The sequence below is a fragment of the Numenius arquata genome, chromosome 5 (assembly GCF_964106895.1).
Source record: "Numenius arquata chromosome 5, bNumArq3.hap1.1, whole genome shotgun sequence".
Taxonomy (NCBI): Eukaryota; Metazoa; Chordata; class Aves; order Charadriiformes; family Scolopacidae; genus Numenius; species Numenius arquata.
In genome coordinates, this window is record NC_133580.1 from 23101671 (window position 1) to 23122650 (window position 20980).

The following is a 20980-nucleotide window of genomic DNA, read 5'->3' on the forward strand; positions in this document are numbered from 1 at the left end:
GTAAGACAACCAGACCTATTGTCTCTCTTGTTACTTCCAACAGCAGAGAGAGACTCAACTTCCAGAGGTGTTGGGGTTGAATATTTTATGAAGTTTATTTGTACTGCGTCTCTCCAAGTGTCTGTGTTTGTGGCAGAAAGCACAAACAGACTAAAAATCACTCTTACCTACACTTGTGATTAAAATATCTACAGGAGGTGAACGTACTGGGCACATTTTCAACCAGGGAAAAAGTAGCAAACAGGAAAATTGATAGCACATAGATATAGCCCTAGACAGATTTTCTTTTTTCCCCCAGTCCCTCCTGAGATTCAGCCTCCTTGATAAAGTATTTTAATAGCATATTTAAAGGGTGAAGTTTTTAAACAGACAAATTGTGGAAATAATCAAGCCCTAACACTACTATCACTGAAAAATTATCTGCTAAAGCAAGGCTTGGGATGGAAACTGCTTATTGCCATAATATGATTGAGTTCACTCTTCTGCATCACTGTTTACGTACCAGGAACAACACCAGCGTAGGCATACATTTAAATGCATGCCTGAGGCACAGAGTTTCCAAAAGCAGATTAACAACACTATGACTCCTAGACTTGCGGAATGCAGAGCTCCTCAGAAACCTACCTGGAGGCTCTGCAACACCTCTGGAGCTCAGGCTCACATGCCCTTTGTAGCCAGGTCTGCTGCAAGCTATAAAAGGGGTCCCAGTCCCCGTGCAAACCCCTGCACCCAGCCTAGGGGTGGGTGGCGAGGGGGACAGAGGAGCAGCCACACGGAGGAAGGATGCTCAGTTGGGTAACACACCCAAGGACCTGAAACTTCAGGAGGAAAAACTACTGCTGCAGAAGTGCCACCAATGCTATGGACAACGAGAAGAAGCCCAAAGGACAGGCAAGGGCAGTAGTGTTGTTATTCAGGCTATAATCACTACGGGCATGGAAGATAAGTTTTCCATAATACCAGGGGATTTTAATGACAATTAAATAACCTGTCATTATCTTTAAAAACATCCAGGTGAATTGAACTCTGCCTTAGAAGCAGTGGCGGCCAAGGTCAGTAATAAAAGAGGTCGATATGAGAAGGCAGAGTGAGAGCCAAGTCCCACATTTTCAAAGACAACTCCCGCAGAATTTTATACTTTGATATAACAACAGTGTCTAAACCCAACCATATTTACAGGATAACAGTAAATACAACTGTTTGCTTCTGGGTATATTCTTTGAAACTCAATATGTGCTGATAAGTTTAACAGAAAAGGTTTCATTCCAGCACAGATGAAAAAAACGGAGTATTCTGTCACTTAGGGGCAGAGATATTTACCCCAGATCCCAGATGCAGACCCGTTATCAGTCAGGCCACCTGCAACGCTGTCGTTCAGACTGTCAGCGCCTCCATTACTGCCCTATTCCTCTCCTGAGCAGTTCATCCCTTCATCCCTAAAAAAAAGATGCTCTGGGATCAGGTTTGACATAAGAGCCTTAGCTGAGCAACATCAACATTTTAAAAATAAACTTTAAAAACCCAGTGGCCATTTTCTTTTAGTGACAATTGCCAGACAATTGGATTGCTTGGCTTGGATTTTTTTCCTCTGCATTCCTATAACTCCAAAATGTCTTAAGAACAAATAAAAGAATCACTCAACTATTAAGTAATCAAGAGGGGTTTTGTTTAAATAAGTACCTAAATATATATGGCACTAATGAATTCAAACAGCTCTATCAAGCTCGAAAGCACTGAATGGTTTTGCGCTGTTCAGTGAAGTTTTATTTTAAAGCAAGTCAATTTATGTTCTGCTTTGGCAGAGGACAAACAGATTACGGCTCTACTGCCATGGCTTGCATTGACTTTAGTGGCACTACATCTACTCATTCTCCCACAAGCACATTCTCTGTAGACAAATCAAGGTCTCAATATTTGATAATATAACTGACAGTCATGTTCCTTCCCTGTATACATGGACATCTTAAAGAAAAAAGTGCAGTTTTATTGTGCCAATAAAAGAAGGATACGGGAGGACATGCACTTATCCTTTCAGGACCATACAGCAACACACATATTGTGTGTGCTTCCAAAACCCTGGGACACAGTCTGCAAGGGCAATGTTTCAGTTCTGTGTCAGCAGCTACAAGCAAGGTGGGTTTGCTGATGCAAAACACGTTGGATGCTTTTGCTCACAGCAGAATGTGTCAACTGATCTTTCGAGGTCAAATAGGCTCACGCTACACGTAGAAGTAAGTTTGGTTTCTTACTGCCTTGGAAATGCCACCTGGGCTTAGAGTTGAGCTGGGTTTTCTCTCCTGTATACATCATTATCACCTGTAACATGAATTCTCCATCTTACCTGACCTCAAGTTAAACCTACAGTCACATCTCTGCTCCTTTGTTTTTCTAGAGAGGGTTGCCAGGTTCTGACTGACAAGAGAAGAGTCTGCCCTGGCTCCATGGCAGCAGAAGTCATGCCCAGCAGAGCTGCTGCCCCCAGACCTTGTCAGCTGGAACCTCCCTGCAGTCCTAGGGACAGGAGAAACTCTTAGCAGCCTGCTGTAAAACACCAAAACCCAGCCCACGGCCACAGCCGCCTCCTGGTCTCAGAATCACAGAGGGGTTTGGGTTGGAATGGACCTTTAAAGGTCATCTAGTCCACCCCCCCTGCCATGAGCAGGGACATCTTCAACTAGAGCACGTTGCTCAGAGCCCCGTCCAACCTGACCTTGAATGTTTCCGGGGATGGGGCATCTACCACTTCTCTGGGAAACCTGGGCCAGCATTTCACTACTCTTATTGTAAAAAATTTCTCCCTTATAGCTAGTCTAAATCTTCCCTCTTTTAGGTGAAAGCCATTATCCCTTGTCCTATCGCTACAGGCCCTGCTAAAAAGCGTGTCCCTAGGTCAACACAACACAAGAGTAACCCAACTTACTGAAGATTTGGTCTCTACATCCCTTCTAAGCAATGCAGAGAGCTTGCATCTGTGTGCCAAACTACCCGGGGGGGGGGGGTGTGAAACCACCCGGGTGCCATCACGTTATTTCACAGCCTGCAGTGGCATGTCTCGGGCAATCATCGCACAAGGACGGCACATAAAACAGCACGGATGAGTGTTGCTGGCTGAACGCCACACAGCTCCAAATCCATAAGCCGATACTTTTCCACAGTCCCCAAAAAAGATAAGTTACTTGCAGTGCAAGTACTACAGTGACCTACATAAACACAGTTCTTTTGTAAACAGGAGTCAAGAATGGCAGGAACAAGCAGCTAACGGGGAAACAGTGGCAGATTTTAATCATTGCTGGCTTTAAGCAAACTATAACAACATTCCCACACCTTTGCCCCCATCCCCAACTCGACCGACCCTACCTGCATGGAGCAGCTCAATCGCATCTCAAGAAAAATCTCCTCTGCAAAACAAGTGTTATGTTTCCACAGTCTATTTGTCCTTGGCGTTCAAACAGAGCAGCAAGGTTTTCTGAACAGAGAAAGCCTCAGTTTCTTGTGAGGCTCAGAAATTCACACCATGTGTTTTTAAAGAGTTGGGTCTCTCCTAATAAAATAAGAAATAACTTCATCCCTGGGATTAAATGCGGCCCAAAACTGGAGTGAGTTACCAAAAAGAGGGAAAACCCAATCTCCTTTAGTACATCAGGAAGGAGGGGATGCCACAGCACATGCCTCCGCTTGGCATCTATTTGGAGGTATGTTGTAGTGATGTTAAGGGAGGCAGGGGACACCCGGAGAGCAGGACCAGCCTTTCCGAGCTACCCAAGGCAAGTACAGAACCCAGGGAGTACTGAAGAGGCTGGGACATCTCAGCTCCGATCTCACACCCCAGCTATAGGATGACTCCAGACCCTTCTGCTCCGACCAACTTAAAAAGGCAAAGCCCTTAACTGAAGCCCAGGCCCCACAAACACCAGTTTCAAACGCTACCAAAAGATTTTTTAAAAAATTGGTGGGGGGAGGGAAGGAGAGAGGAGCTGGCAATTGGAACATTTGGGTTTGTTGGCTGGAGGAAAGGGGTAGGTTTGTTTCACAGTATGCAACGGAGGGCTGCCATGGCACCGCGCCAGGGGGACTGCAGAATACCACTCACGGTTGTTGAGAGCTTTCCTTCGTTCCTCTGCACATAGAGGATGGCATCCCGCACCGCGGAGAAGAGGTTCAGGAGGACGTGCTCCATGTCATAGATGCCGCGCATGCCTTTGGTCAGCCCCTCCAGAGACCCGATGTACTCTCGCCAGTGCTTATCGATCTCTACGACGCCCGTCAAGCATCCCTGCATCACCACGCTGCAGTAGCCGGCGCAGGGCTTGGCTAGGAGGAGCCCCTGGCAGTGCGAGCAGTACCACATCTTCAGCAGCGCCCGTCCACAGTCCTTGCTGAATTTTAAGTGGTCAGTAGTGTTTATCACCTCGATCCCCAGGTTGAGCGCCTGCAGAAAGACTCGCGTGGCCTGCAGCGACTTGGACACCTGCGTCATCATCAGCTTCGGGTAGTTACCAAAGGCTTTGAGGTCTCTCCTGGCTGCCCGCAGGCATTCAGTCATTTCCACGGAGGGATCGGGGAAGCCGGGATTAATCAAGCGAGAGTAAACCAAAGGGAATAAACTGTCAAAAAATTCATTTATCATGTCATTAACACTGATGTCAGAGCCCAATATGTACAGCGAGACATCTGTAAAAAGTTCTCCAACAAACTTAAGAGCTCTGGGTCCCATGCTCTGGTAGTGGGTCCTAAACATGCTGTTGGTGAAGTTTCTTGCATGTCGTACTACAAGTTCAAAGGCTTCTGCAAAACAGAACAAGAAAATGAGAAGTTACTAAGAGACGATGATCTCAGAAACAGGAAGGATGAGGTTATAGCACATTCCAGTACCTGAAGGGGGCCTACAGGAGAGATGGGGAGAGACTCTTGATCACGGAATGTAGTGACGGGACAAAGGGTAATCATTTTAAATTGAAAGAGCGGAGATTTAGATTAGATAGTAGAAAGAAATTCTTTACTGTGAGGGTGGTGAGAGCCTGGCCCAGGTTGCCCAGAGAAGCTGTGGCTGCCCCAATCCTGGAGAGGTTCAAGGCCAGGTTGGAGGGGGCTTGGAGCAACCTGGTGTGGTGGGAGGTGTCCCTGCCCAGGGCAGGGAGTGGCACTGGTTGGTCCTTAAGGTCCCTTCCAACCCAAACCATTCTGTGATTCTATGATTACTCCTGCAAAGGCTGGTGCCATCCTGCCCTCTTTGGGTCAAACACCTGCTGGCAGCTGTGCCCACTCCAACACTTACTGGCATCAGCGATTTTCCGGGGAAATGCCTACGTTCTTTAAACACAAGCTGCATTTCAAAATGGCAAAAAGCTATGATCTAGTTAACATTTCAGCTTTTAAGGAAAATATCGATTCAAGAAAAGGGCTAGACTGCAATTTCTTTCTCTCCCCCTTTCATATTGATTTGAAATTAACAGGAATTCTATCTCGAGACTTAAAGACAGAGATAAATGTTTGACAAACTGTACCGTGTTTAAAATCAGGAAATAGTAAATGCTGGCATTCCGTTATGAAAAGGAAAATGTTTATAGAAGCTTAATCACAGAGGATATTTGGACTTGACTCCCAGCACCTGCCCTGCACTACGTGTCCTCAAAGACATTTGAAAAGCCCCCGCCATGCTACAGCTTTCCCCAACACACCAGGCTGCCTTCAGCTGCAAACCCAACGTTTCATCTGCCCTGGACATGAGCTGCTCCCTGGTGCAAAGTGATGCTGAGAGTCGGCAGCTCCATGTCCATCTGGAGGTTCCCAGCCAGGGTTCCCAGCCAGGACCACTCTCACATGCGTCAGGTCATGCCAAACCGCCCTGTAAAGCTCCAGTTTTACACGGAGACCATCAATTTGCTAGGAAAAGTCAGGGTGCATTTTCCCCTCTCCACCTTCTTGAGGACTTTCTGCCCACGCCTCCTCCACATGGCAAGCAGCAGAGCCTCCAGCAGCAGTCACTGCACAGTTATTCCCTTAATTACAGCCCTACTCCACAAGAAACTTCCAAAATACCCATACCCAGGTATGTAAAGACAACGTACCTACGCACACCCCAGTTTACAAGTTAAAGCAATAGAAGGGGAGGCCACCAGTGCAAACTAAAGTCTTTTTCTTCAGCCAACTCTCTCTACCAGCCCGTGTCCCACCCTCCAGGGTGCTATGCATAAAATGCTACAGATAACAAACAGCCTCTCAGTTCACAGGTCACTGACACCCCACGATGTAACTGCTCTCAGCTGTGTCACTCTGGAAACACACATCCTGGCTCAATTTGCATGAAAATTATTCATGTTCAATAATTAAAGGGAATCTTTAATTTTTAAAACTGTGTTATTTTTCCCATTTGTTAAGGCTGGGATGCAGCCGAGCGTGGCCTGAAGCCTCTCCATAGGGGGTTCGGTATCAACACTATCATGATCAATGCCCAGCCTTGCTGCTCACCCTGCGTAACCTCTCACGTTACTCAAGAGCTTTTGGGACCATCACATCTCCAGGACTTCCATCTCTTTCTTGCTGAGTGCACCCTATGTCAGCGCGCCAGGCGGGACTGGGACCCGCTGCTGTTTGCTGCCCCCCACACCAGCATGTGGAAAGCTATGGTGTAAGCAGCAATCAAAGCAGAAATTACTGATATACTTTTGCCAACGGTGTCTCCATCCCATCTGGTGCCTGCAAACCTCCCAGGCACGAAGCGTTTTGCCCACAGCTCCCAACGCGTCCACCAAGGCTGCCCCAACAAGCCCAGAGCAACCACCTGCATCCCCAGAGGACAGCAATCCATCCCAACACCACCGATTGAGGGATGTCACGGTGCAGGGACACGGACCCCCTCTCTCCATGCCCCCCTCGCCACGACAGCAGGCATCCTGCTCCCCACACCCATACAGGACACTGCAAATGAGCTACCAAGCTGGTGAGGGGTCTAGAGAACAAGTCACACAAGGAGAGGCTGAGGGAACTGGGCATGTTTAGTTTGGAGAAGAGGAGGCTGAGGGGAGACCTCATTGCCCTCTACAACTCCCTGAAAGGAGGGTGTAGAGAGGTGGGTGTTGGCCTCTTCTCCCAAGGGAAGAATGACAGGACCAGAGGAAATGGTCTGAAGTTGGGGCAGGGGAGGTTTAGATTCGATATCAGGAAGAATTACTTTACTGAGAGGGTGGTCAGGCACTGGAACAGCCTGCCCAGGAAGGTGGTGGAGTCGCCATCCCTGGAGGGATTTAAGAAATGTGTAAATGTGGCACTTCAGGGCATGCCTTAATGCCCGAGATTGTGGGGGTCTTTTGTGTGTGTATGGTTGGACTCGGTGATCTCAGAGGTCCTTTCCAACCATGAAGATTCTGTGAAATCTCCACGCACAGTGGCACATCTGACACAGAGCAGGGCAAATGTGCAGGCTAGGGAAGGCGAGCAAGTTATGGTTGCAATGTTATTAAAAGTTTTAAAACAAAAAAAAGAAGACTCTTTAAATAGGGCACATGGATTATGAAACTTTTTTTTTCCTTCTTTATCCTCAAGAGCACCAGAATAGCTCTTGCCTCAAAGGGCACAAAGAACTTTTTGGGCCAGTGGTTTTTACAGCACTGCAGACGGTGCCAGGATTTTCATGCTGTGCCTCACCATTCGCCTTTAACCTCTTCTCTGTTAGTTCCCTTAGAAAAAGTCATCTCTCTTCCCTTTCCTCGCTCCTCTGTGCTGTGCAAGTTATCATCAGAGCCAAGAGACTCTTCGCTGATTAGAAAAATATTCCAAGCTCCTATGCAAACCTCCTACGGCGAGAAATGCTTCAGAAAGGAATGGAGAACAGTGGCGTATCAGAAGAGCATGCACACACAGTCCCACTGCTTTAAAGGTCATGACATGCACATAATTTTTGTCATAATAACTGGCTAAGAGTGTCTATTTTATACGCCTTGGAGCCTTTGCATTAGAGAGAGCAACAGGGACTATAAAAGCATATGGAGCCTTCTGCTGCCCTATTAATAGATGCAAGAAATAATAAAACTTTGTGGGGAGAAAAAAAAAAAAAAAAAGTCTTGCACATCCAAAATCTCTCACACCCAACTCCCCTAGTAGCTGCTTACTCTGAAATATTCCCGCAAAGTGCTGGCTGCGAGAATATTAAAGCGTCAGCTGCCAGCAGCAGCAATGACCCACGGTCAGGCTCTGAACAGTTCAAGAGGAGGCAGCTCTGCGGGTGAGTCCCCTGCACTCCCACCAGTGAGCCTCACCGGGAAACGGAGGGGACGCCGCATTACAGAAGCAGCACAGGCTTCTGTTCCCCCAGAAAAAAACACAGCCTGGATTTGCCACTGGTAAAAACATGGCATTATTGAAACTCCCATTGCTGGAGGACAACTGAGTCTTCTTTCTTCCTTTTTTTTTTTTATTTTGAGGACATTTTCAAAAGCTGCAATTTAAGGCAGCTGTTTTGCAGGTCTAGCTGAAGCAGAGTAAATACCTTAACAGCACTGATAAAGTGTAGCATCAGACCAGTGCCCAAAAGGTACCGCTCATCTTACTGTCCCCATCACGGTAGCTATGCACACACAGCAGAACTCCATCATGCCACATGGTTATACCTCTGCCTCATAAAATATTTTATTATGTGATTACTAGGGGAAAAAAAACTCCACAACCAAACACTAAAAAAAGCACTTTTGCATGCACTAAAGTTTAAAGAGCCCTGATCCACGAGTCTGGCTTGGAGAGATACAGCCTGAGCTGCTGTGGGCCACCACGCCAAAAAGTCATAGAATTACAGAATCATAGAATCATCTAGGTTGGAAGGGACCTATAAGATCATCTAGTCCAACCATCAACCTAACTCTGATAAAAAAAACCATCCCTAAACCATGTCTCTAAGCACTATGTCAACCCGGCCTTTAAATCCCTCCAGGGATGGTGCCTCAACCCCTTCCCTGGGCAGCCCATCCCAAGGCTTAATAACCCTTTCAGTGTCAAAATTGTTCCTAATATCCAATCTGAGCCTCCCCTGGGGCAACTTGAGGCCGTTTCCTCTTGTCCCATCGCCTGTTCCTTGGGAGAAGAGACCAACCCCCCCGGCTACACCCTCCTTTCAGGGAGTTGTAGAGAACGAGAAGGTCTCCCCTCAGCCTCCTCTCCAGGCTGAACACCCCCAGCTCCCTCAGCCGCTCCTCACAAGACTTGTGCTCCAGACCCCTCACCAGCTCCGTTGCCCTTCTCTGGACACGCTCCAGCCCCTCAGAGTCTTTTTTGTGGGAAGGGGCCCAAAACGGGACACAGCCCTCGAGGTGGGGCCTCACCAGTGCCCAGTACAGGGGGGCAATCACTGCTGCAGTCCTGCTGGCCACGCTGTTCCTGACACAGGCCAGGATGCTGTTGGCCTTCTTGGCCACCTGGGCACACTGCTGGCTCATGTTCAGCCCCCAGTCCACCAACACCCCCAGGTCCTTTTCTTCCAGGCAGCTCCAGCCACTCTGCCCCCAGCCTGGAGTGTCCATGGGGTTGTTGTGACCCAGGTGCAGGATCTGGCACTTGGCCTTGTTGAACCTCAAGTCAGTCCTGCCTGGGCACCTCTTGAGCCCATTTCATCCACAGGTACCCAAAGGTGCTGAACACATACACAAATCACACTCCAAAGTCACGTCAGTCGGCACTGGGAACGACTTATCCAGGCACAGCCCCACAGTGCTGTACGCCAGGAGGGGTGGGAAGCCCCATACCATGATGCCCGGATGAAACGAAGGGACCGTACGGCAGGATGAGAGCCAGAGCACCGTCACCAGCAAAGCATCACACCCGCTACACCAGTACCATACATCTGTTGACAAACTCTGTCAAAGGCAACTTATCAGGTCTCTCCCAGGATGCGTGAAATAGCTGAAACTCTAGTCCAGACCGCAGTTATCAGGCACCAGTTGAAAAGCACAGGCTATTACTTATTTTCCCGGCAGGACTCCTGCTGAAGCACCTGGAGAGGAATTGCTGCCTGGTCCCAGTGGCCAGGAGGGAAGAACTAAGCTGCTTTCTAAGTGCAAAAGCTCCCCAGAACACTGCCCGGGGAGAGCTGCACGGCCACGACAAACTGGCAATTAGAGAAAAGAAAATAAGTTGTAAAAGAGCATAACAGTGCCCTAAGTGGGGATTACTGGCAGGCAAAGGAAATCACTGCGTTCTCAGCTCAGATAATAAAAGTCTGCTGCTTAGTAAAAACGCCTGCTTTCCTGAAAAGGCACATTCGCTCCTGAGCTGCAGCTACTTCAAAGGGGCCGGAGGAGCTCCAGATTAACCTGCTGGCTGCCCCAGGCTGCAAGAGGCTCCAGCCGAGTCTGGGACTTGATGGGTTTATTTATGAGATTATGTGGTGCAGTCGCCTCAACCACAAGGAGCCGGCGGAGTGACTCCAGTGAGCCATTCCCCCATGGCATCCCCCCGCAGAGGGGAGAGCTGGGGCAGCGACAGAGACAGCACCCCCAGGTCTGAGCTCAGTGGGTGCAGCTTCACAAGCAACTGGAGATGTCTGGAAAGGTGCTGCTGCCAGGAACAGGGAGATCTGTCCTCCCTCTGCCCTCCCACGCCAGCTCACCAAAAGCCAGCACCACAGCAGACATGGCTACAGCCACCCAGAGCCACCTCCCAGCACCACCACGGATGGGAAAAAGGTGTGAGTTGTCCCACAGAGAGGAAAGCGGGATCCACCATGGCACTTGGGTACCAGGACGCACCAGGGGATTGACTGTGAAGATCAACATGAGCTGGCAATGTGTGCTGGCAGCCCAGAAGGCTGTGTCCTGGGTTGCATCCCCAGCAGCGTGGCCAGCAGGGTTGGGGGGGGGGATTCTGCCCCTCTGCTCCGCTCTGGGGAGACCTCACCTGGAGTGCTGTCTCCAACTCTGGAGTCCTCAGCACAGGAAGGACATGGACCTGCTGAAAAGGGGCCAGAGGAGGCCACAAAGGTGATCGGAGAGCTGGAGCACCTCTCCCATGAAGACAGGCTGAGAGAGTCGTAGGGGTTCAGCCTGGAGAAGAGAAGGCTTCGGGGAGACCTCAGAGCCCCTTCCAGTCCCTAAAGGGGCTCCAGGAGAGATGGGGAGGGACTCTGGATGAGGGAGGGGAGCCATAAGATGAGGGGGAAGGGTTTGACACTGAAAGAGGGGAGATTGAGATGAGATCTGGGGAAGAACTTCTTTGCTGTGAGGGTGGTGAGAGCCTGGCCCAGGTTGCCCAGAGAAGCTGTGGCTGCCCCATCCCTGGAGGGGTTCAAGGCCAGGTTGGAGGGGGCTTGGAGCAACCTGGTCTGGTGGGAGGTGTCCCTGCCCAGGGCAGGAGGTTGGAACTCAACGATCTTTAAGGTCCCTTCTGACCCAAACCATTCTATGATTCTATGATCGATCCCTGCCCCTCCATTACTGCACCACTGTTGTTTTGCTGCAAATGAAGGCTTCCCATAAGGAACCTGGTCCTAACGCAAAGGCTGCATCCCCTTCCAGTCCAGGGTTTCTAAACCTTTAAAAGTCCCATCCACCTAGAAACCAAACACAAGCTTCCCATTCTCAGGGCATCAAACAGCACATTGCACAAATCCTCTTCAGCAAAGGCACACCAAAGAGGAGGGAGCTACACAGCAAAACTCTCTGCATTAGCAGCCCGTCCTCCATCATGCATCTTGTCAGGGAACAAAGCAGGGGGGAAGTGTGGGATTACGACATCCAGTCACCTGCAACACATGGACACCAGGGGGTTCAAACTGCACTTACAACCTTGATTTTTACTGTTTCTTGACATCTGGGCACACAAACCACACAACCATAAGGCTCTCTCAGCAGAGAAGCTCCCACCATGGCTGCTCCCACTGCCCATCAGGAGCTGAGCTCCCAACTCCCATTTGCGCCTTTGCAAAAGATTCTTCTCTTACAAACTGGGCAACTGTCTCCCCACATTTAAAGACTTATCTTGACCACGTGAAGATACACCTTCACAGCGGCAGAACTGTGTAACTGTAATCCTGACACAAATGGTAGGAGAGCCTACCAGAGGAGGTGCCTCGCTAGACCTACTTTTCACAAACAAAGAAGGACTAGTGGGAGATGGGGAGGTCGGAGGCCGTCTTGGCCTTAGCGATCATCAAATGGTCAAGTTTTCAATTCTTAGTGAGGTAAGGAAGGGGGTTAGCAAAACCTCCACCTTGGCCTTCCGGAGGGGGGACTTCAGCCTGTTCAGAACCCTGGTTGGGAGGGTCCCTTGGGAGATAATCCTGCGGGGCAAAGGGGTCCAAGAAGGCTGGACGCTCTTCGCGAAGGAAATCCGAAAGGCCCAGGAGCAGGCTGTCCCCATGAGGCGCAAAATTAAAGGGCGGGGAAAATGGCCAGCCTGGTTGAACAAAGAGCTTTGGATGGGACTTAGGGAAAAAAGGAAGGTTTACCACCTTTGGATGAAGGGACAGGCAACTCAGGAGGAGTACAGAGATCTTGTTAGGTTACACAGAGAAAAAATTAGGAAGGCAAAAGCCCAGGAACTCAACCTGGCCATTAATATAAGGGACAACAAAAAAAGCTTTTGTAAATACGTCAACAAAAAGAGAGTCAGGGAAAATCTCCATCCCTTCCTGGATGAGGGGGGAAACATTGCGACCAAGGACGAGGAGAAGGCTGAGACACTTAATGCCTTCTTTGCCTCTGTCTTCAATAGTCAGACCAGCTAACCCCTGGGTGTTCAGCCTCCTGGGCTGGAAGATAAGGATGGAGAGCAGAACAACCCCCCCATAGTCCAGGAGGAAGTAGTTAAGGATTTGCTTATGCACCTGGACACACATAAGTCTATGGGGCCGGATGGAATTCACCCAAAGGTACTCAGGGAGCTGGCGGGAGAGCTCACCAAGCCTCTCTCCATTATCTATCAACAATCCTGGTCAACAGGAGAGGTACCAGATGACTGGAGGGTGGCCAATTTCACTGAATTTTCACTGAATTTCACTGAATTTTTAGAGTTGGAAGGGACCATAGAGATCATCTAGTCCAACTCCCTTGCTGAAGCAGGATTGCCCAGAGCATGTCAGAGCATGTTACTCAGGACTGCATCCAGGCGGGTCTTGAAAATCTCCAGAGAAGGGGACTCCACAACCTCCCTGGGCAGCCTGTTCCAGGGCTCTGCCACCCTCACATGAAGAAGTTTCTTCTCATATTTGAGTGGAACCTCCTGTGTTCCAACTTGTGCCCATTGCCCCTCGTCCTGTCACTGGGAACCACTGAAAAGAGTCCGGCTCCCTCCTCCTTCAACCCACCCTTGAGATACTTATAAGCATTGATAAGGTCTCCCCTCAGCCTTCTCTTCTCCAGGCTAAAGAGTCCCAGCTCTCTCAGCCCTTCTTCATAAGGGAGATGCTCCAATCCTTGAATCATCCTCGTTGCCCTTCACTGGACTCTTTCCAGTAGTTCCCTGTCCCTCTTGAATTGGGGAGACCAGAACTGGATGCAGTATTCCAGTTGTGGCCTCACCAGTGCAGAGCAGAGGGGGAGAATGACTTCCCTCGACCTACTAGCCACACTCTTCCCTATGTAGCCCAGGATTCCATTGGCCTTCCTGGCCACAAGAGCACACTGCTCGCTCATTGTCATTTTGCTGTCTACCAGGACCCCCAGATCTTTCTCTTCAGAACTTGACTCCAGCAGGTCCACGCCTAACCTGTATTGGTGCCTAACATTCTTCTTTCCCAGGTGCAGGGCCCTACACTTTTCCCTGTTGAACCTCATGAGGTTCTTCCTTGCCCAGCTCTCCAGCCTGTCCAGGTCTCGCTGGATGGCAGCACGGCACTCCGGGGTGTCAGCCACCCCTCCCAGTTTGGTATCATCAGCAAACTTGCTAAGGATACACTCTGTCCCCTCGTCCAGGTCGCTGATGAATATGTTGAACAGGACTGGACCAAGTATTGACCCCTGGGGGACACCACTGGTTACAGGCCTCCAGCTTGAACCTGCTCCATTAATCATTACCCTTTGGGTCCTGTCACAAAGCCAGTTCTCAGTCCACCTCACTGTCCCCTCATCCAGCCCACAATTCCTTAGTTTCCCAATGAGGATGTTATGGGAGACTGTGTCAAAAGCCTTGCTGTGACACAGTTGTAGATGTACATCTTGCTGTAGATGTGACACCCATCTACAAGAAGGGCCGGAAGGAGGATCCGGGAAACTATAGGCCTGTCAGCCTGACCTCGGTACCGGGAAAGATCACGGAGAGGATCATCTTGAGTGAGCTCTCACAGCAAGTGCAGGGCAGCCAAGGGATCCGCGCCAGCCAGCATGGGTTTATGAAAGGGAGGTCCTGCTTAACCAACTTAATCTCTTTCTATGACCATGTGACCCGCCTGCTCGATGCGGGGAAGGCTGTGGACGTTGTCTACCTGGACTTTGGTAAGGCCTTTGACACTGTCCCTCGCAGCATTCTCCTGGAGAAGCTGGTGAATCATGGCATAGGCAAGTGTACTCTTCACTGGGTAAAAAACTGGCTGGATGGCCGTGCCCAGGGAGTTGTAATTAATGGGGTGAAATCCAGTTGGCAGCCGGTCACCAGTGGTGTCCCTCAGGGCTCAGTTTTGGGGCCAGTCTTGTTTAATATCTTCATTGATGATCTGGATGAGGGGATTGAGTGCTCCCTCAGTAAGTTTGCAGATGACACCAAACTAGGTGGGAGTGTTGATCTGTTTGAGGGTCGGAAGGCTCTACAGAGGGATATGGACAGCTTGGATCAGTGGGCTGAGGCCAATGGGATGAGGTTTAATAAGCCAAGTGCCGGGTCCTGCATTTTGGTCACAACAACCCCAGGCAACGCTACAGGCTCGGGGAAGAGTGGCTGGAAAGCTGCCCAGCAGAAAAGGACCTGGGGGTGTTGGTGGACAGCCGGCTGAACATGAGCCAGCAGTGTGCCCAGGTGGCCAAGAAGGCCAACAGCATCCTGGCCTGTATCAGGAACAGCGTGGCCAGCAGGAGCAGGGCAGTGATGGTGCCTCTGTACTGGGCACTGGTGAGGCCTCACCTCGAGGGCTGTGTTCAGTTCTGGGCCCCTCACTACAGGAAGGACATTGAGCTGCTGGAGCACGTCCAGAGGAGAGCCACCAAGCTGGTGAGGGGTCTGGAGAACAAGTCACACAAGGAGAGGCTGAGGGAACTGGGCATGTTTAGTTTGGAGAAGAGGAGGCTGAGGGGAGACCTCATTGCCCTCTACAACTCCCTGAAAGGAGGGTGTAGAGAGGTGGGTGTTGGCCTCTTCTCCCAAGGGAAGAATGACAGGACCAGAGGAAATGGTCTGAAGTTGGGGCAGGGGAGGTTTAGATTCGATATCAGGAAGAATTACTTTACTGAGAGAGTGGTCAAGCACTGGAACAGCCTGCCCAGGAAGGTGGTGGAGTCGCCATCCCTGGAGGTATTTAAGGAACGTGTAGACATGGCACTTCAGGGCATGCTCTAGTGCCCGAGATTGTTGGTTTATGTCTGTTTGTGGGTGGGTGTGGTGTCTGGTTGCGGGTGTTTGTTTTGGTTTGGTTTTGGTGTTTCGTCTTTTTTGGTTTTGTGTTGTTTTTTGGGGTTTTTTGTTTGTTTGGTTGGTTGGTTTGTTGGTTTTTTTTGGTTGGTTGGACTCGATGATCTCAAAGGTCCCTTCCAACCAAGAAGATTCTGTGATTCTGTGATTTGTTATTCTGCTGCCAAGAGCTAGTAAAGACAAGGCTCAGTTTTATTTTTTGGGAGACAGCCAGGCAAGTAATCCTAGGCAAGGTCACAGTGTCACCATCGTGTTGCTACCTCCAGCTACAGGACCATTTTGTCCAGGACTTTGTGGGAAGGTGGCAAATCCTCACAAACTATCCCAAACTGTAAAACAAACAAGAAACTGATTTCTTTCTGTGCAGCAGGAACCTCCCTGGAGATCAGCACGGATCACTGGCATCCAGTGGTAATTTCTCTCTCTGCAGATGATGATGCATTCCGTGATTCACTCCACCTTTCCTGGGATGATGCTGCTTGGAAGGGCTGCAGGCTGCAATGCCGCACACAGCACTTCCCTGTCCTGCTCACCAGGTCTATGTACAAAAATGCATTTTAAACACCTTCTGGGCATGATTGTGCCCCTTTCCCCTCAATAAACCTCATCTATGGATGTGACCGCTTCAGGGCAGCAAGTGAACCAGCTCCTGATGCTCAGTAGATTTGTTCAAGTCCCTCTTTCAGGCTCCAGTGGCTCCCCCTGTGTCACTGGGTTTGTTCTCCAAACCCTTCCCCCTGAAGGTCCCTAGACGTAGGACCTGGCACTGAACTCTGTGCAAGGCGCAGCAATAACCGTGGGGGCTGGAGAGCCCCCAGCCTGGCGAGACTTCACCTGCTGAGCTGCCCTGGCTCCTCCCAGCGCTTCCCTCCCAACAGTAGAACCTCATTTACTGCCTGTGAAATGACCTTTTCATGCAATTCATAGAATCATGGAATGGTTTGGGTTGGAAGGGACCTTAAAGACCACCCAGTCTCACCCCCTGCCCTGGACAGGGACACCTCCCACCAGACCAGGTTGCTCCAAGCCCCATCCAGTCTGGCCTTGAACACTTCCAGGGATGGGGCAGCCACAACCTCCCTGGGCAACCTGTTCCAGTGCTTCACCACCCTCACAGTAAATATCCCTCTCCCTTCACTCATAGAATCATAGAACTGTCTGGGTTGGAAGGGACCTTTCAGATCATCTGGTCCAACCATCAACCTAACTCTGATAAAAACCATCCCTAAACCATGTCTCTAAGCACTATGTCAACCCGGCCTTAAGTACCTCCAGGGATGGTGCCTCAACCCCTGCCCTGGGCAGCCCATTCCAGGGCTTCATAACCCTTTCAGTGTCAAAATTTTTCCTAATATCCAATCTGAGCCTCCCCTGGGGCAACTTGAGGCCGTTTCCTCTCGTCACATCGCCTGTTCCTTGGGAGCAGAGACCGACCCCCCCTGGCTACACCCTCCTTTCAGGGAGTTGTAGAGAGCGAGAAGGTCTCCCCTCAGCCTCCTTTTCTCCAGGGAAAAAAGGACACACAAGGACCACTCCTCGGGACAAACCACATTGGGAGAAACCAGGCACTGGGATCCCTCAGCCCATGGGAATCATTTCCACCCTGAGGCAAAAACATCAATCTCCAGGCTGGGTGGTAGAAAATTCGTCAGTTAATTAACCTGGTCCTAACACAATTGCTGCATCCCCTTTAGGTCCAGGGTTTTGAAACCTTTAAAAGTCCCATACATCTGGCAACCAAAAATGCTAACCCCCCAAAAAAAACCCACCAATGTTCACAGATGGGAATTCAAATGTTCATCAAGGAAATGCTAAAATTTTGGGGTTTTGTAAGCTCAACAAAATATTTTCTGCCATGACAATTGCCGCAGTACTGCTAGGACGTAGTGAAAAGAGCTGTAGGCATTCACATGTTAGTGAGCTCTAAAGGAAATACTTCTTTAACATCTCCTATGAATCAGGCAACTTCAGACTCATTGCAGCAGCCCGTGTTCCTGAAAGACACACAAAAGATCTCACCAAGAGAGAAACAACTGTTTGCAGTAACGGCCCTGCTGCCACAGGCACTACTGTTGAGGTGAATCGTCAGTCATTTTTCAAACAGCAGGTAATATTTATTTACAAACTCGGGAGAGGTTTGCAATATATTGAGCAGAAAGGAAACAAAATCCAAGTGATTTTCCCCTGGCAGCAATAAGAGCAGACTCCAGATTTGTTCTGTTATGATTTACACTGCACTGCAAGCTTCTAACAATATTATCTGGAGACAAAAGCTTTTCTAAGCAGCATAATTACTTTTGTCTGTGGCATTACAAAACCCATCAGATGGTGCCACTGCTGTTCTTACAGGGTTTGTTTCTCTGAGCATATTTGGGTTTAGAGCTTAGGAAATGCTTTTTTTTCCCACTATGACACAGACTTTTGGATTAGTTTTACAATAAAAATTATAGACTCAGGCTCCCAAGCTTATGAGATTAGCTTCAAAGCATTAGTAATAAAAATTAGAAAAATTCAGTTATTCCATCTTCTGAATTTTAAGCCACCAAGGTTTGAACTTTCTTCCTTTGCTCCATCACCACCAGATCAAGAGAGGACAGGTCTCTGCCTCTGCCCAGTCTTTAAATGAGAGGGGCCTCCTTGCAGCTCCACGCCCACCACTCTTGCTCCCACGGGAGTCACGTTAAAAGTTTCCAAAGCCAACCAAAGCCAAATCATTATACTCTTGTCAGAAAAGCATCTTCTCCTAATTATCTGTGCCTATCAAAACACAAAGTTTCAAAGCCATTTATTTTTAATTGTTCAGCTTATCTAGTGCCTGAAGTTTCTAATACTGTATGCTGCCATCTCATTCTACCCACTCAAAATACCCTGAAAACCCCCTCCTGTTACATTCTAGGTACCAGGCTGACTGCTAGGCAATTAGTCACACTGTGGTTCACCCATTTATTATTTATATCCTGCACACAAAAACTTTGTTAATGCAGACACCAGAGCCCACCAACACAAGCTGCTACAAGCCCAGAAGCCAGGAGACCAGGAACGCTGGTGCCACATCTCTGGCCCCTCGTGGTGGTCTGTGCCCAGACCTGACCCTGCCTGCGGGGAGCTCGGTGGGGTGCTTCCTGCCCCATGCAAGGCACCCGCATCTCATGACAGCAAAAGTCTGAGTTAGAGATGCTGGACGGGACCACAGGGAAGGGGCTTTGCTTTTGAGGTGCACCAGGATGCCTTTAGAGCTCCCTGGAGACCCTCAGGAATACACACTTTGACATAGGGAGCCTGCACTCTAAGTGAAATTTCAAAAAAACCCAAAAAAATCTCACAGCAAACACCTCTCGAGAAAGACTGCAGTAAAACCTTTTCTGGGGTTTCATGCATGAACACGTGGCTTTGGTGCTTTTCATTAAATATGGGTTGCACATCTATTGTATAATTTGTTTTCCTGAACATCAAGAAATATTCCACTTTGTGCCATGACAGATGTGTGAATGCTTAAGAGATTCTTGAAAATTTAATAAAGACAAAGTTAAAAATGCAAACAGTCAGGGCTGGCACGAGTGGTGGATGAACATGATTCTTTATCAAAACCAAGGGGAGCGGGAGGAAGAAGGGCCCAGAGCGGCAGGCTCAACCCCGAGCCCTGGGAGCACAAGTAGGAAAAGCAAAGACAAGGGGATGCAAGAGGCTTCTGCAGTAAAAAAAGTAACTGGTAACCTGTCAGACCAGAGAAAGATAAACCTCTCCCCGTGCACCCAGTGGTCTCATCCTGGTAAGGGTTGGTTTGTTATGGCTTCAAGCTGCAACAGGGTAGGTTGAGACTGGACATTAGAAACAATTCTTCACAGAAAGAGTGGTCAGACACTGGAAGAGGCTGCCCAGGGAGGTGGTTGAGTCACCATCCCGGAATGTGTTTAAGAGTCATTTAGATGCGATGTTGGGGGATATGGTGTAGGGGAGAACTTTGTAGAGTGGGGTTGATGGTTGGACTCAATGATCCCAAGGGTCTTTTGCAACCTGAATGATTCTATGATTCAAGCGTCCAGGCTTCTCTCCATCACTGGGCACCAGTTTTGGGATGCACCATGCAGCAGAACCGCTGGGAAGAGGTAAGGAGAGCCCAAGGATAGCCTTTGGCTTGGAGAGCATCAAACCGCACCCACCATTTATGCAGGATGAAGGCTGCTCCTGCAGAAGTGATTTAGTGCAAAGGAACCGGGCTGGTTTTATCCTCACCCAGTGCTCTGCGAGGTGGCTGGGAACTCGTAAAGGAAAGAGCAAGAGACAAACTGCTGCTCCCCAGGGCAGGACTGTGGGGTCAGAGCACTCTCACCCCAACGCAGCTGGTGGGAAGGCAGCGGGGAAAACGCTGGGCTGGCAGAGCTCGGGGTCAGCCAGCGAGGAGCTCACTTCCAGCCACACACAGAGAGATGTACACTCCAAATATTTCATATTTTCCTCTTTCCCTCTAAAGGGGCAAAGTTAATTAAACCAATTCCACAGAACAGAAAATAAATCGCTGAAAACAGCACCAGTAGGCTTTTGTTATGTTATAGTTATATCAATAGCATGCCCAGAACTAATGTCACATCGCTGGGGAACTTTCACCTTCACCATTATTTTTTTAATTATTATTTTTTTTTACCCTAAATATTTACGCTCTTTGCTTCTAGTCTCTCTTACCTCTCTTCAATTTGCTGCGAAGATGACAGTCTCCATCTACTACTCTTATCTCGAGCCAGCGGCTCAGGCAGGTAGCACAGCCCGGCGCAGCAGGAATAGCTTCAAAAACCCCAGGAAAGGGGCATCTCTGCCCCGGGTAAATGAGCAGCCAGAGAGATCACAGACCCAGGCACTGTGCCACTGCAAAGCCACATCTGGAGCTGGTTTGGTTTCTTTTTATTTTTAAACACAAAGTGCATTTCCAAAAGAGAGAGGAGACAAGGAAACCAGAGCTTTGCCAATCCCTCCCAGCCACATTTTACTAATTGGAGGCTCCAACATCTGCCTAATGGGGTTATAAAGATATCAAAAAAGCAGCATGTCTCTCAAAAGACAAACGACGAGCCACATTTCAAGCAGGGGGCAAGTGATTCCACACACTCCCTCCCAAATGTACAAGCCAAGCATTTCTAAAGGCCGGGACAACAGTTTGTGTAGTTCCTCCGCTTACTTTAAACTAAAAGTTATAAGCAATTTCTGAAAAAAATGCATGCCTAGTAAATTCCTTTATTCATCAGAATAAATGAAGATAAAGGAAGCCACTAGGTCAAGTTTAGCCTGCATTCAAAAATTCAAAAAAGAATCTTGGAAGTACATTGGTCTCAATAACTTTAGAGCAAGGCAAATCTAAGAAGGGTTTTCCAGGCTCCTTTTCATTCCAGTGGGCTTTTATCAGCCTGTTAAGTCTCTAACAATGGAGAGCAGACTATTTATTTAAGAA

At 49.0% G+C, this 20980-nt stretch overlaps 1 protein-coding gene across 1 annotated transcript in view; it reads right to left on the bottom strand.

Annotated features, from left to right (window-relative positions):
- Positions 1-20980, bottom strand: part of GPC3 (glypican 3) — a 173703-nt gene that overhangs the window by 86782 nt on the left and 65941 nt on the right. Inside the window, exon 3 of the mRNA XM_074147608.1 lies at positions 4091-4785. Within this exon, the coding sequence (XP_074003709.1) occupies positions 4091-4785 (695 nt within the window). The remainder of the gene's footprint in view (positions 1-4090; positions 4786-20980) is intronic.